This window comes from Callorhinus ursinus, unplaced genomic scaffold, assembly GCF_003265705.2.
Source record: "Callorhinus ursinus isolate GAN/ISIS: 27379988/994484 unplaced genomic scaffold, GSC_fseal_2.0 scaffold2, whole genome shotgun sequence".
Taxonomy (NCBI): domain Eukaryota; kingdom Metazoa; phylum Chordata; class Mammalia; order Carnivora; family Otariidae; genus Callorhinus; species Callorhinus ursinus.
The window spans coordinates 29,431,788-29,447,244 of NW_027397064.1; the positions used below are offsets into that span (position 1 = coordinate 29,431,788).

The 15,457-nt window shown below is 40.9% G+C and overlaps 1 protein-coding gene across 9 annotated transcripts in view; it reads right to left on the reverse strand.

Moving 5' to 3' along the window:
- PARD3B (par-3 family cell polarity regulator beta) overlaps window positions 1-15,457 on the reverse strand; it is a 1,017,627-nt gene that overhangs the window by 895,031 nt on the left and 107,139 nt on the right. Inside the window, exon 1 of one of the 9 annotated variants that reach the window (XM_073879631.1) lies at window positions 1,534-1,615. The exons of the other annotated variants lie outside the window; for them this stretch is intronic. Within the exon in view, the coding sequence (XP_073735732.1) occupies window positions 1,534-1,575 (42 nt within the window). The 5' untranslated portion in view covers window positions 1,576-1,615. Of the gene's footprint in view, window positions 1-1,533; window positions 1,616-15,457 lie in introns of those variants that run through there. 9 annotated transcript variants of the gene reach the window in all.

A 15,457-nucleotide genomic window follows, 5' to 3' on the forward strand; every position in this document is an offset into this window, starting at 1 on the left:
GAGCTCCTTGAAGTTTTAGAAGCATGCAACCATGGCTTAAAGTACATCAAAATCATGTCGTAGAGCCAAATTATGATCATACTCTAAAAATTAAGTGGGGTGAAATGTTCATGTGAGTAATCATGCTTTCCTTTGTTTTAGGTCATTACTTGAACATGTAGGGCCTATCGAAACCAAGGCTTAAAAAAAAAAAAAGTCATCACATAGCCTTCACAAAGAGATCAACCAGTTCCAGTTCTTTTCACAGTGCCTCAGTTTCTACAGAAGGAAATAAGTTATGGATCATAGTTCTTATAGGTGGGAAACAAAGGTTAAGTGTGAACAAGTGTGAAATGATAAGAACACCTGAAGGAGTTTCCTCTCTCTCCACCAGGTCTCTATAACCCAGCAAGAAAAGCAAGAGACAGAGCAATGGGATGTAATATGTGGGGCAAAGAGTAATATCTATAACTTGGCCTGTGACAATCACATGACCTTGGTCCCCAAGACGCAGCAGTTCTAAAATTATTTGTAAGACCAGGACACTCATGCTGTGACCTCAGAACTCTGCCTAGAACACAAAGGCACAGACACCAGAGTAAGATAGCATAGGAACCACTACCACTGAATCACTTGAAGCTTGAAAATTCTAAACATGAGGAGGAGGTGGTACCAGCAGGTTCGGTACTTGCCCTCACTGTTGGCACAAGCCTCTCTGGTCAGCCCATGGTGAGAGATTCTGCAAAATATTCAGTGTTAGAAGGCGGGTCACACTGAGAAAAGGTACCTGAAGCATAACTAACTTTAAGAAACATAAAATTAGAAACAAGGACAGAGCTGCAGAGCGGACCACGGAAAGAGGACACCCGAGTTAGCAGGTCCACTTCTGTCGAGATGATCTGAGACCTGGCTCGGCGGGTCTCTTCAACATTTTAAGGTGTTTTCTCATTTATAAAACGACTGACCAATGCTCTCCTCAGCCCTAAACTGTTCCGATTGCCACCTGCGGAGTAGATCTGAAATGCTACCCGGAAGTGCCCTACCAGGAGCAAATTCGAAATTAAGTTGCTCAGACTACATGAATGTATCTTTCATCCACACTCTCAGTATGTCCATGATCAAGGCCCTCTACCCACTTTGCCACCTCAAGGAAGCCTGATTACCCATTAAAGGCCTAATTCAAATGTGATTTCCTATGTGGTGCAATGATAGATTGTAAAATTGGCCCAAATTATTCCCCTCTGGATCCACGGACTTTGCCATTGGACTTTGCAGCACTTCTAATCAAAAAGCATATTCTATTTTCATTTCTTTTGAATACTGGCGGGCTTTGTGACTTGCTTCAGCCAACAGAATGCTGCAGAAATGACCATGCACCAGTTATGAACCTAAACTGAAAGGACCTTGTGAACTTTACTCAATTCTGGAAAGGTCACCCTGTTATGAGAAAAAACCCAGACTAGCCTGCTGGAGAAGGAGAAACCACCAGAGATAAAAGTCTTCCCAGTGAAATCAATCGCAGTCCAGCTTACACCCAACTGACCCCCCTCATACCTGGGAGAGCCCAGTGAAGATCAGCAGAGACATTCCCAACATAGCTGACTGCAGGCAAATGAGTAAAGGCAGCTGAAACCAGAACAGCCCAGCAGAACCAGAGACAGGTAGGCAACAATAACTGCTCATTGTCTTAAGCTGCTGAGTTTTGTGATGCTTTGTTATACATTGTTACCTAATACAGATTCATCCACTGACCTTTAAGTCTCCATAACAGATTTAACGACCTCTTCTGTGTGCCCACAGGACATGACCATGTAGCTAGTGTAATGCTTATCACATCATGGAACAGTTAAGCATAGGCATGTCCTGGGTCATGATCCCAAGGACCACTTTCTAATATCTTCCTATCCCCCAACCCCTAATAGACTGCATACAGATGCTTAACACATGTTGAATAAAAATGACCAAGTGAAGCAATGCCTGGGTGGCTCAGTCAGTTTAAATGTCTGCCTTCGGCTCAGGTCATGATCCCAGGACCCTGGGATGGAGCCCTGCATTGGACTCCTTGCTCAGCGGGAAGCCTGCTTCTCCCTCTGCCTGCCGCTCCCCCTGCTTGTGCGCTCAAGCACTCTCCCTCTCCCTCCCTCCCCCTCTCTCTCTCCCTTGACAAATAAATAACATCTTTAAAACAATGAATAAGTGAAATATAATTTCTGAACATAAAGAGTGCTTAAAACTTCTGCAAGGTGGAATGATTTTTCTACTTGGGAAGCAGTAAGAGGAAAACACAGCTGTGAATGCAAGAGGTACAACTTGAGAGTAGATAAGAAGACTGAGAAAAAGGTAGGGCTCTGAACAAGCAAGGAACGTAGTCAGGACATAGACATTCAGGTAGTATTACATGACTTTAGGGCAAGACAGGAGTTGACTGAAGCCTTGGGCAATCTATGTCTTGAATGTAAAAGTGATGCTTGAAGAGAGAAAATTATCCAAGAGGGGAGATTTACGGGTACCTGAACAAGGAGCTTAGCTACAGAACTACAGGAAGAATCAACGGCAAGAGGTCCATCTTTCCAATAAATGAAATGCACAATCTCTGAAGTCAGGAGGCTTCTCTTCCACTTTCAGATAAGAGCCACAGTGAGTACAACCAAGAGTAAAAGCAACAAGTCTAATTATTTCAGGGGTGTTGCTATCTCGAGGCTGCTATTCCATAGCAGTGTATCTCAAGATTCTCTTGTGTCAGAGGAGTCACCAAGAGTACTGGGGTTTTTTTGTTTTTTTTTTTAAGACTTTGTCGTGTGTGTGTGTGTGTGTGTGTGTGTGTGTGTGTGTGAGAGAGAGAGAGAGAGAGAGAGAGAGAGAGAGAGAGAATGAACATGAGCAGGGGGGAGGGACAGAGGGAGAAGCAGGCTCCCCATTGAGCAGGGAGCCCAATGCGGGTACAGATCCCAGGACCCCAGAATCGTGACCTGAGCTGAAAGCAGATGCCCAACCAACTGAGCTACCCAGGTTCTGTTCTGAATGTGTTGGACAGTCTGCTCAGTCCACTAGAGGCTTTGAAAAATCTACCATTTTCTTTAGTGAATAAACTTACCCCCACCAAGAAACTGGGCACTGTGTCCAGAAGCTAACACAAAATGAAGGACTTACTCTTATTCAAATGTTAGGCTTCAAAATTAAAACTCCAGGGGCGCATGGGTGGCTCAGTCGTTCGGTGTCTGCCTTCGGCTCGGGTCGTGATCCCAGGGTCCTGGGACAGAGCTCCGCATTGGGCTCCCTGCTCCACTGGAAGCCTGCTTCTCCCTCTCCCACTCCCCCTGTTTCTGTTCCCTCTCTCGCTGTCTCTGTCAAATAAATACAATCTTAAAAAAAAAAAATAAATAACAAGCTTATGGCCAGGACACCTGGGTAGCTCAGTTGGTTGAGTGCCTGCCTTCCGCTCAGGTCATGATCCCAGAGTCCTGGGATCAAGTCCCACATGGGGCTCCTTGCTCAGCAGGAGCCTGCTTCTTCCCCTGCTTGTGCGCTCTCTCTCTGACAAATAAAATCTTTAAAAAAAGAAAAGCTTATGACAAACATTGATTTCTAGTTCCTTACAAATCACTTCCCTCAAAAGGCCCCTCTTAAAATCTATACTTAAATGCAGAGTTATTCTTTATAGTTAATTCCCCATTATCCATGCTCCAGTGGAAAGTAAAACCCACTATATGGATCTTAAAAACACTGCCATAGCCTCCATGGCACTGTACCTTCCTGTCCGTAGAAACCCATCTCTTCACATCAGCTAAAATGGTAGAATCACCCACATTGACCAAATTCAGTTTATTCCCCAGCACAGTCCTTCATTATCAGGTGGCACTCCAGAACTATCACCACGGAACACCCCAAAATAAACGCATTCACCCATGATACTAAGAAGAAATCCTTCTATTTAGTTTCACCTCAAAGCTAGAAACCATCCCCTTTTATTCAAGAATCTATATTAAGAAAGCTTGGATGGTTTTCCTCAATCCAGGGAGTCACATTGCCTTCCTTATATGAAGAGGACTGGATGAGGGAGGAACCCACCATAAGACAGCCCAAGAAACAGGGCCTCAGGCAAGTGCTCATTTTTCTTTTCCAAGCTTTACATTTCGCAGGACTAGCCTCACATCAGGACTTGGCTACAGAATGGGTAAAGAGGGCTACATGATTTAAAAAAACCAAAAACAAAAACACTGGATCTTGAAAAGCAGTGAAGATATGGGTAGCCCACAGAGACAGAAGAGAACTATTTATCGCAGAGGTTTCTAAACTGGGATCTTTGGACGAGCCTCAGAGGTTCACGAATCTTGGCAGGATGCGATACAAAACCATTCATGTCTGTGCACATTCATAAACGGGCATATTCATCTGTGGAGAGAATACATGGAGTCTCCACATTTTCCTCTCAAATTTAGGAACCAAAGCTTTATGCAGTCAAACTAGCCCCAGACATCAGGTTTCCTTGAATAAGTAATTCAATTTTTTTTTTTAAGATTGACTTAAAGCTGACATAGACTTTGAGAGATTATGCTAAGAATTTGGATGCCATGTGAAGAAACACATCGGTCACAGAGGTTTATCAAAATCACATACTATTTACACAACTGAACAAACCGTGTTCATAATCTAAAAGCAGATACAACTCAAAGTGTTAAGACTTTTTTGTTTTTGCCATAATAGCATCTTTTCATTTCTCATTGTCCCCCACATACCCACATCGAGTAAAAATGTAGTGACCCTTTCTGTGGAGGGGTAAAGACTCATACATCCAAAACAACAAAGGAGAGAAACACTTGTAATGACACTATCATTACAGTTTTGAAGCCATCTTTGGAAGACAGAGTAACAAAGGACCTGTATCCAAATTGTACTTAAAAAATTCTTAAAACCCCTAAGATGACAAGAAGATCACTAAAACAATGGACAAACAATATGAACAGACACTTTGAAGAACACATTCAATATCACTTGCCGTCGCGAGTACTGAACAACTGGAACTGTCATAATGCTGGTGGGATGTGAAATGGTACAACCACTTTGGAAAAGGATTTCGCATTGTACAGCTAAATATACGCTTGCCTCACGATGCAGAGTTTTCAGTGCTAAGTACCTACCCAAGAGAAATAAGCTTGTGCATGAAAGTTCATAACACCTCTATTCCTAACAGCAGAAAAGCTGCCTGAAACTGAAATGTGGTATAACCAACAACAACAATGGAAGGCCACTGGTGAATTTACAAAAGCGTGTATATATAGGAATACATACATTTGTCAAAACTCTGAAAGTACACTTAAAATAGGTCCATTTTATTGTATGTAAATCAACCTAAATTTTATTTTAAAAATATTGTGATTATAAAGAAATGAGATTAAATTCTTATCATAAACAAATGCATAAAGTACCTATAATTTATATGGTTGTGAATGTAATTCCAAAAATGCAAAATTTGAGAACCAGTTTTTTTTTTTTTTTTTTAAGATTTTATTTATTTGGCAGAGAGAACAAGCAGGGGGAGTGGCAGGCAGAGGGAGAACCAGGCTTCCCGCTGAGCAGGGAGCCTGATATCAAGCTCTCTCCCAGGACCCTGGGATCATGACCTGAGCTGAAGGCAGTCATTTAACCGACTGAGCCACCCAGGCACCTAAGAACCAGCATTGTCTAAAAAAAAAAAATTCCTCTGAAGCTTAAAGATGTATACTTTTCTACACAAATCAGTCTTACAATCGTGTGATCACCTTATCCAAAAATACGCAAAAATTTAAAATCCTTTTAAAAGTAGAATTCTGTGCACCTCATAATAATACATAACAAGCAAAGTAATGTGAAGACAGAATACAGGGTTGTGTCATGTGTGCTGGATCTTAGTACCAAATTTAGTATCTCCCTTAACTAAAAGATCTTCTGCCTTCCTATCAGTTACATTATTTTTACCTTTTTGTGTTGTACAGCTTTTAAATGTTCTGGCACTCTATCCCCTCAAAAAAAAAAATCCATAATTTAGCACCACATATATATATGGTATTTAATTACCCACTGTATATTCTATCCAGGCTCCTCTTAAAGTTCTAAAAATTGCAGCCCTTAAAAACATTTAAACTCTATTTCTAAATTATGTCTTCAATTTACAATTGGATATCACATATGATGATACTGTAGCACTCTGGGTTAGAGACAGTACAATATGGCAATTTTTCTTCCAGTCGTATTTCATATGACTCACATAAATCCAAAATTCTTCAGTGAATTAAAAATAACAAGATTGAGGGCACCTGGGTGGCTCAGTTGGTTAAGCGACTGCCTTAGGCTCAGGTCATGATCCTGGAGTCCCGGGATCGAGTCCCACATCGGGCTCCCTGCTCAGCAGGGGTCTGCTTCTCCCTCTGATCCTCTTTCCTCTCAAGCTCTCTGTCTCTCATTCTCTCTCTCTCTCAAATAAATAAAATCTTTTTTAAAAATAAATAAATAAAAATAACAAGATTGAAAATTCAATCTCCCAATATAACACAAAAGGTGTAAAACACAGGGAAAAAAAGATAAATTTTAATTAAACTTCTGATCATAAAATGCAAACAAACCACAAAGCGGCAGAATATATTGGAAACATAACAATATCCGAAGGAGGGGTGCCTGGGTGGCTCAGTTGGTTGAGCGACGGCCTTTGGCTCAGGTCATGATCCTGGAGTCCCGGGATCGAGTCCCACATCGGGATCCCTGCTCAGCGGGGAGTCTGCTTCTCCCTCTGACCCTCCCCCATTATGTGCTCTCTCTCTCTCTCATTCTCGCTCTCTCAAATAAAATCTTAAAAAAAAAAAATATCCGAAGGACAGATATCTAGACTATATAATGAAGGTCTTTGAAAAAGGACTACCCCAAAACTCTTCAATAAAAACTTCACAGAAAAGGATAGATAAATGCCAAAACGCAGGTGAAAAGAACTGTTGGTTATCAGGAAATACAAATAAAAACTACAAGGAGATGCCTCTCCGCACTCATCCAAAGAGCAAAACCAGTAACTAAGAATAAGGGGAGAATGTGGAGGAAGCAGAACTCCGATTATGGAAATATGAATTGGCACAACTAATTTGTAAAACTATTTTCATTATCTGGTGAAGCTGATAATGAGGATAAGTATGATCCACTCATGAGTACATTAAGGACAACAGTCCACGTACCCACTGGGCTACCTGTGTAAGAATGTTCCCTGTAACCCTGCTCACTATAGCCCCAAACTGGAAACAACATAAACGATCAAGAGAACGGATAACTAGACTCTGTTATATTAATAAGGGAATTTCATACAACTATGAAATTTCACACACTACAGTTTCGTACAATAACATACTCGAATCCCACAATGTTGAAAAGAAGCACTCAGACAAAAAACTGCATGAGTACATTCATGTAAAGTTCAAAAAAACAAGTGAAACTAAACTGTTTAGAATTCTAGATTTAGGTAGTAAAGAAAAACAAGGAGTTAGAGTAGTGGTTCCGTCGAGATTAGGGAAAAGGGGGTTTTAGCAGGGCCACTTGAGGATTTCTGGGATGCAGGCAACATTCCATTCTAGCATGCTTGAAGAAAAAGACAAATGCTATCACAGGCACACTTAATGGTAAAAGTCATTGAAAAAAACCATAAAAGAATTGACTACCCAGAAAAGAAACATCCATCATGTTTTGCCAAGTGAAGATAGCAAATAAGCATGGTAGAAGTATTTTTTTCAGATGTTTTGGGAATTTGAAATTGCCCACCTTTGGTGTTTAGGGAGATGTATACGGCTCTACTGAGCCAGGTGAAAATACATGATCACTAGTTTTGCATCTCATTAATAGTCATTATCTAATAAATAGGTACTAAAGTACTCGCCCAAGAATGGACTATTGAGTCTGAGGGAGTTAATGCCAAAATCTGACTGCTAACTGAGAGGCTGATAAACAGTGATATCTACAAACCAAGTCTTAAGAGGCCTGGAGGTGGTATACACAGAAAAATTCCTTGTATGATGTGTCAGACTAAGCAAAAGTACAGGTTGTTGCTTAAGAAACCAATAAAGCCAAAAATGTCTTTTCCCCTTCACATCATTAGTGAGGTGCTTGAGGGGAAAAAAAGAGATAGGAGTATTTCTCTTGAATAATCTCAGTTATGAAAAGGATCAGTGAAAAAAAATGCAAGTCATTGTCTAGATTCCATATAGAACTATCAATGAGCACACATTTTTTTTCTAATAAATCATTGTGCTCAAAGAATCACATCTTTTTTTTTAATATCAGAGAGCCTGGGTTTTTCCTGATGCTCATTTACTAGTTAGTAGAGGCAATCAAGTAACCGTTTGCTTCATCGCAGCCTCAGTGACTGAGTACGGGTGATTTGCAAATACACATGACTTTCAACCATTTCTATTCCCACAGCTTTTTTTTTTTTTTTAAGATTTTATTTATTTATTTATTTGAGAGGGAGAGAATGAGAGATAGAGAGCACAAGAGGGAGAAGCAGACTCCCTGCCAAGCAGGGAGCCCAATGCGGGACTCGATCCTGGGACTCCAGGATCATGACCTGAGCGGAAGGCAGTCGCTTAACCAACTGAGCCACCCAGGCGCCCTCATTCCCACAGTTTTAACATCAAATGAGAATTCTCCAGAATCCTGTTAAGAATCTAAAGGCACCAGCACTTCTGGATAAATCCTGCCTAAACCAGCCAAGATTTTAAGATGTGGTCAAGTCAACCACTTTCACTGGATACCTCTATCTTAGGGAAGCAGCAACAAAAGGGCAGAAACATAATTTTCTTGGCTCCCAGTCTTTAAAAAGGGAGTTCATATCTGCCATTTTACATCTATTTCCAAGTTCTTTGGGGAGGAGTGTTTTGTTTTATAAAAATATATGGCAAATTCGGGGCACCTGAGTGGCTCAGTCGGTTAAGCATGTAAAGATGTGTATACGTGAACTTTTGTTGGAGACAATGTCTAGAAGAATTTTCAGTTCCTAATTTGAACAAACAGGTAATCGGGAATATCCTTTACAACTTCTCTTAAATTACATAAGGAGTCAAATTTGGTGGAAGATAACTAGTTCTATTTTAGACATGCTGTACTGGGGGAGGAAGAGGAAATATCCAAGCAATAATGTCCAGTAAGTCTGGAGATAAGGGATAAAGTCCAGGACAAGACTACAGCATTCATTGTAGGGAGGGAAGAGCTGAATCCCTGGAAATAGAAGGACATGTAAGATGAAATTGTATCTATTCTCTAGAAGAATGCTGGGATAGGCTTTTTGTCACACCAGACAGAATATCTTTCTCAATCTCCAGCAAAAGAGATTCATGTTTCAACCGCTACAGCCTCATCGGCATCCTTATGCCAATATTACCATTGACAGCAATCAGAAATTTCCCTAGTATGGGGGGGTGGAGCAAGATGGCGGAGGAGTAGGAGACCGGGATTTCGTCTGGTCTCAGGAACTAAGCTGGAGAGGGATCAAACCATTCTGAACACCTACAAACCCAACAAGAGCTCAAAGAAAAGAATAGCAACAACTCTCTGAACAGAAAAGCGACCACTTTCAGGAAGGTAGGACATGCAGAGAAGTGAATCCGAGCTGATATTCGGGAAGATAGACGGCGGGGGAGGGGGCCTCCCTCGGCCGCTTCTGGCAAGTGCTAGAGCCGCGGAGCACAAAATCGGAACTTTTACAAATCGCCTCCGCCGAGGGACGTCGCTCCAGTGGCTAAGCGGGGGGTGGAACCCTCGCGGGACAGTGTGGTCTCAGGACCCTGCGGGTCACAGAAAGACCGGGGGTGCCTGAGTGCAGCAGAGCTCCTGGATATCAGAACGGGGAAGCAGGCTGCAGAGACGGAACAGAGGACCGGGCTCTCAGCTCTGGGTTGCCATAAACTGTGATCGGTGACAAGCCACTGCTCCTCCAGCAGGCACCCAACAAGCGGCAGGTCCAGGGAGACTCCCCTGCCTCCCCCAGGAGGAGCGGCGCGGGAACGCACCGCAGGGACCTGCTGGGTTTGGAGACTCCACCCTGGGTCAGGTGCCAGAGATAGAAACGCTTGGTCACAGGCCGGATGAGCACGGAGTGCGGCTGCAGACCAGGGAGACGGAGTGACTGACTGCTTTTCTCTGGGGGCGCACTGAGGAGCGGGCCTCCGAGTTCTCGGCTCCTCCTGGGTGGAGACTGGGAGGCCACCATTTTCACTCTCATCCTCCAAAGCTGTACCGGAAGCTTGCAGGGAACAAAAGCTCCGGAGAGCAAGCCCCAGCAGATTACTCAGCCCGGACCGTAAAGGGCGGAGCAATTCTGCCACCGGCAAAGACATTTGGGAACCTAGGCAACAGGCCCCTCCCCCAGAAGATCAGCATGAACAGCCAGCCAAGACCAAGTTTACCAATCAATGAGAAGGGGAGAACTCCAGTGCTAGGGGAATACTGCACATAGAATTCATGGCTTTTTTACCATGATTCATTAGTCTTTCAAAATTAATTTTTTTTAACTTTTCATTTTTTGAATTTTTCTTTTTCCTTCTTCCAACCAACATCAATCCCTTTTTTTAAAAAAAACATTTTTGATTTTTGATTTTTAGAGTCATATTCTACCCCTTCATAGTAGTTACCTTTATTTTTGGCATATATATATATATATAAGTTGTTCTCTCTTTAAAATTTTGAGATACAGTTTCTTCTAACATATCAAAATATACCCTAAATCTCTAGTGTATGGCTTTTTTCCAGTCTCCTAGGAGCCTGATCACATTCTCTCCCCTATTTTTTCCTTTCTTTCCTTTTTCTAAAATCCTCTTTATTTTTTCAAACACCTTCTGATCAATTCTTTTAAAATGTTTTATACTTTTCATTTTTACACTCATATTCCATCCCTTCATTATGTCAACCCTTATTTTGTACATATATAAGTCTTTCTTTCTTTAAAATTTTAGTAGGCACTTTCTTCTAACAGACCAAAATACACCCAAAATCTAGTGTGTGGCACTGATCTATGCACCAGACTGATCATATTTGATCATATTCTGTTTTTCTTTGTTTTGTTCTGTTTTTGTTTTTATCTTTCTTTTTTTTCTCTTTCTTTCCCTTTCTTTTCCCCAACTTTCAGGTCTCTTCTGATTTGTTTAGAGTATATTTTCTGGGGACATGGTTAACCTGTTAGCATTTTCTTCTCTCATTCATCTATTCTCCTCTGGACAAAATGACAAGACGAAAAAAATCACCGCAACAAAAAGAACAAGAGGTAGTACCATCTGCCAGGAACCTACTCAATATGGACATTAGTGCAATGTCGGACCTAGAGTTCAGAATCATGACTTTAAAGATACTAGCTGGGCTTGAAAAAAGCATGGAAATTATCAAAGAAACCCTTTCTGGAGAAATAAAAGAACTAAAATCTAACCAAATTGAAATCAAAAAGGCTATTAATGAGGTGCAATCAAAAATGGGGACACTAACTGCTAGGATAAATGAGGCAGAAGAGAGAACCAGTGATATAGAAGACCAAATGATGGAAAATAAAGAAGCTGAGAAAAAGAGAGATAAACAACTACTGGATCACGAGGGCAGGATTCGAGAGATAAGCGATACAATAAGACGAAACAACATTAGAATAATTGGGATCCCAGAAGAAGAAAGAGAGAGAGGGGCAGAAGGTATATTGGAGCAAATTATAGCAGAGAACTTCCCTAATGTGGGGAAGGAAACAGGCATCAAAATCAAGGAGGCACAGAGAACCCTTCTCAAAATCAATAAAAATAGGTCAACACCCCGACATCTAATAGTAAAACTTACGAGTCTCAATGACAAAGAGAAAATCCTGAAAGCAGCTCGGGAGAAAAGATATGTAAACTATAATGGTAGAAACATTAGATGGGCAACAGACCTATCCACAGAGACCTGGCAGGCCAGAAAGGACTGGCAAGATATCTTCAGAGCACTAAATGAGAAAAATATGCAGCCAAGAATACTATATCCAGCTAGGCTGTCAGTGAAAATAGAAGGAGAGATAAAAAGCTTCCAGGACAAACAAAAACTAAAGGAATTTGCAAACACGAAACCAGCCCTCCAAGAAATATTGAAAGGGGTCCTCTTAGCAAAGAGAGAGCCTAAAAGCAGCATCGACCAGAAAGGAACACAGACAATATACAGTAACAGTCACCTTACGGGCAATACAATGGCACTAAATTCATACCTTTCAATAGTTACCCTGAATGTAAATGGGCTAAATGCCCCAATCAAAAGACACAGGCTATCAGAGTGGATTAAAAAACAAGACCCATGGATATGCTGTCCACAAGATACTCATTTTAGACCCAAAGACACCCCCAGATTGAAAGTGAGGGGGTGGAAAACCATTTACCATGCTAATGGACACCAAAAGAAAGCTGGGGTGGCAATCTTTATAGCAGACAAATTAGCTTTTAAAACAAAGACTGTAATAAAGATGAGGAAGGACACTATATCCTACTTAAAGGATCTATCCAACAAGAAGGTCTAACGATTGTAAATATCTATGCCCCGAACATGGGAGCAGCCAATTATATAAGGCAATTAATAACAAAAGCAAAGAAACACATTGACAACAATACAGTAATAGCGGGGGACTTTAACACCCCCCTGACTGAAATGGACAGATCATCTAAGCAAAAGATCAACAAGGAAATGACTTTAAATGACACCCTGGACCAAATGGACTTCACGGACATATTCAGAACATTCCATCCCAAAGCAACGGAATACACATTCTTCTCTAGTGCCCATGGAACATTCTCCAGAATTGATCACATCCTAGGTCACAAATCAGGTCTCAACCGGTACCAAAAGATTGGGATCATTCCCTGCATATTTTCAGACCACAATGCTTTGAAATGGAACTTGATCACAAGAGGAAAGTCGGAAAGAACTCAAATACATGGAGGCTAAAGAGCATCCTACTAAAGAATGAATGGGTCAACCAGGAAATTAAAGAAGAATTTTAAAAATTCATGGAAACCAATGAAAATGAAAACACAACTGTTCAAAATCTTTGGGATGCGGCAAAGGCAGTCCTGAGAGGAAAGTATAGAGCAATACAAGCCTTTCTCAAGAAACAAGAAAGGTCTCAAATACACAACCTAACCCTACACCTAAAGAAGCTAGAGAAAAAACAGCAACTAAAGCCTAAATCCAGCAGAAGAGAAATAATAAGGATTAGAGAAGAAATCAATGAAATAGAAACCAAAAGAACAGTAGAACAGATCAACGAAACTAGGAGCTGGTTCTTTGAAAGAATTAACAAGATTGACAAACCCCTGGCCAGACTCATCAAAAAGAAAAGAGAAAGGACCCAAATCAACAAAATCGTGAATGAAAGAGGAGAGATCACAACCAACACCAAAGAAATACAAACAATTATAAAAACATATTATGAGCAACTCTATGCCAGCAAATTAGATAACCTGGAAGAAATGGGTGCATTCCTAGAGATGTATCAACTACCAAAATTGAACCAGGAAGAAATAGAAAACCTGAACAGACCTATAACCACTAAGGAAGTTGAAGCAGTCATCCAAAATCTGCCAACAAACAAAAGCCCAGGGCCAGATGGCTTCCCAGGGGAATTCTACCAAACATTTAAAGAAGAATTAATACCTATTCTTCTGAAACTGTTCCAAAAAAATAGAAATGGAAGGAAAACTTCCAAACTCATTTTATGAGGCCACCATTACCTTGATCCCAAAACCAGACCAAGACCACACCAAAAAGGAGAATTACAGACCGATATCCTTGATGAACATGGATGCAAAAATTCTCACCAAAATACTAGCCAATAGGATCCAACAGTACATTAAAAGGATTATTCACCATGACCAAGTGGGATTTATCCCTGGGCTGCCAGGTTGGTTCAACATCCACAAATCAATCAATGTGATACAATACATTAACAAAAGAAAGAACAAGAATATGATCCCCTCAAAAGATGCAGAAAAAGCATTTGACAAAGTACAGCATCCTTTCTTGATCAAAACTCTTCCCAGGGTAGGGACAGAGGGTACATACCTCAATATCATAAAAGCCATCTACGAAAAACCTACAGCGAATATCATTCTCAATGGGGAAAAGCTGAGAGCTTTCCCCCTAAGGTCAGGAACGCGGCAGGGATGTCCACTATCACCACTGCTATTCAACATAGTATTAGAAGTCTAGCCACATCAATCAGACAACAAAAAGAAATCAAAGGCATCCAAATCAGCAAGGAGGAAGTCAAACTCTCACTCTTTGCAGATGATATGATACTTTACGTGGAAAATCCAAAAGACTCCACCCCAAAACTGCTACAACTCATACAGGAATTCAGTAAAGTGGCAGGATATAAAATCAATGCACAGAAATCAGTGGCATTCCTATACACCAACAACAAGACAGAAGAGAGATAAATTAAGGAGTCGATCCCATTTACAATTGCACCCAAAACCATAAGATACCTAGGAATAAATCTAACCAAAGAGGCAAAGGATCTGTACTCAGAAAACTATAAAATAGTCATGAAAGAAATTGAGGAAGACACAAAGAAATGGAAAAACGTTCCATGCTCATGGATTGGAAGAACAAACATTGTGAAGATGTCAATGCTACCTAGAGCAATCTACACATTCAAAGCAATCCCCATCAAAATACCATCCACTTTTTTCAAAGAAATGGAACAAATAATCCTAAAGTTTGTATGGAACCAGAAGAGACCCTGAATAGCCAAGGAATGTTGAAAAAGAAAAGCAAAGCTGGCGGCATCACAATTCCGGACTTCCAGCTATTACAAAGCTGTCATCATCAAGACAGTATGGTACCGGCACAAAAACAGACACATAGATCAATGGAACAGAATCGAGAGCCCAGAAATGGACCTTCAACTCTATGGTCAACCCATCTTTGACAAAGCAAGAAAGAATGTCCAATGGAAAAAAGACAGTCTCTTCAACAAATGGTGTTGGGAAAATTGGACAGCCACATGCAGAAGAATGAAACTGGACCATTTCCTTACACCACACACAAAAATAGACTCCAAATGGTTGAAAGACCTAAACGTGAGACAGGAGTCCATCCAAATCCTAAAGGAGAACACAGGTAGCAAACTCTTCGACCTTAGCTGCAGCAACTTCTTCCTAGAAACACTGCCAAAGGCAAGGGAAGCAAGGGCAAAAATGAACTCTTGGGACTTCATCAAGATAAAAAGTTTTTGCACAGTAAAAGAAACAGTCAACAAAACCAAAAGACAACCGACAGAATGGGAGAAAATATTTGCAAATGACCTATCAGATAAAGGGCTAGTATCCAAAATCTATAAAGAACTTATCAAACTCAACACCCAAAGAACAAATAATCCAATCAAGAAATGGGCAGAGGACATGAGCAGACATTTTTCCAAAGAAGACATCCAAATGGCCAACAGACACATGAAAAAGTGCTCAACATCTCT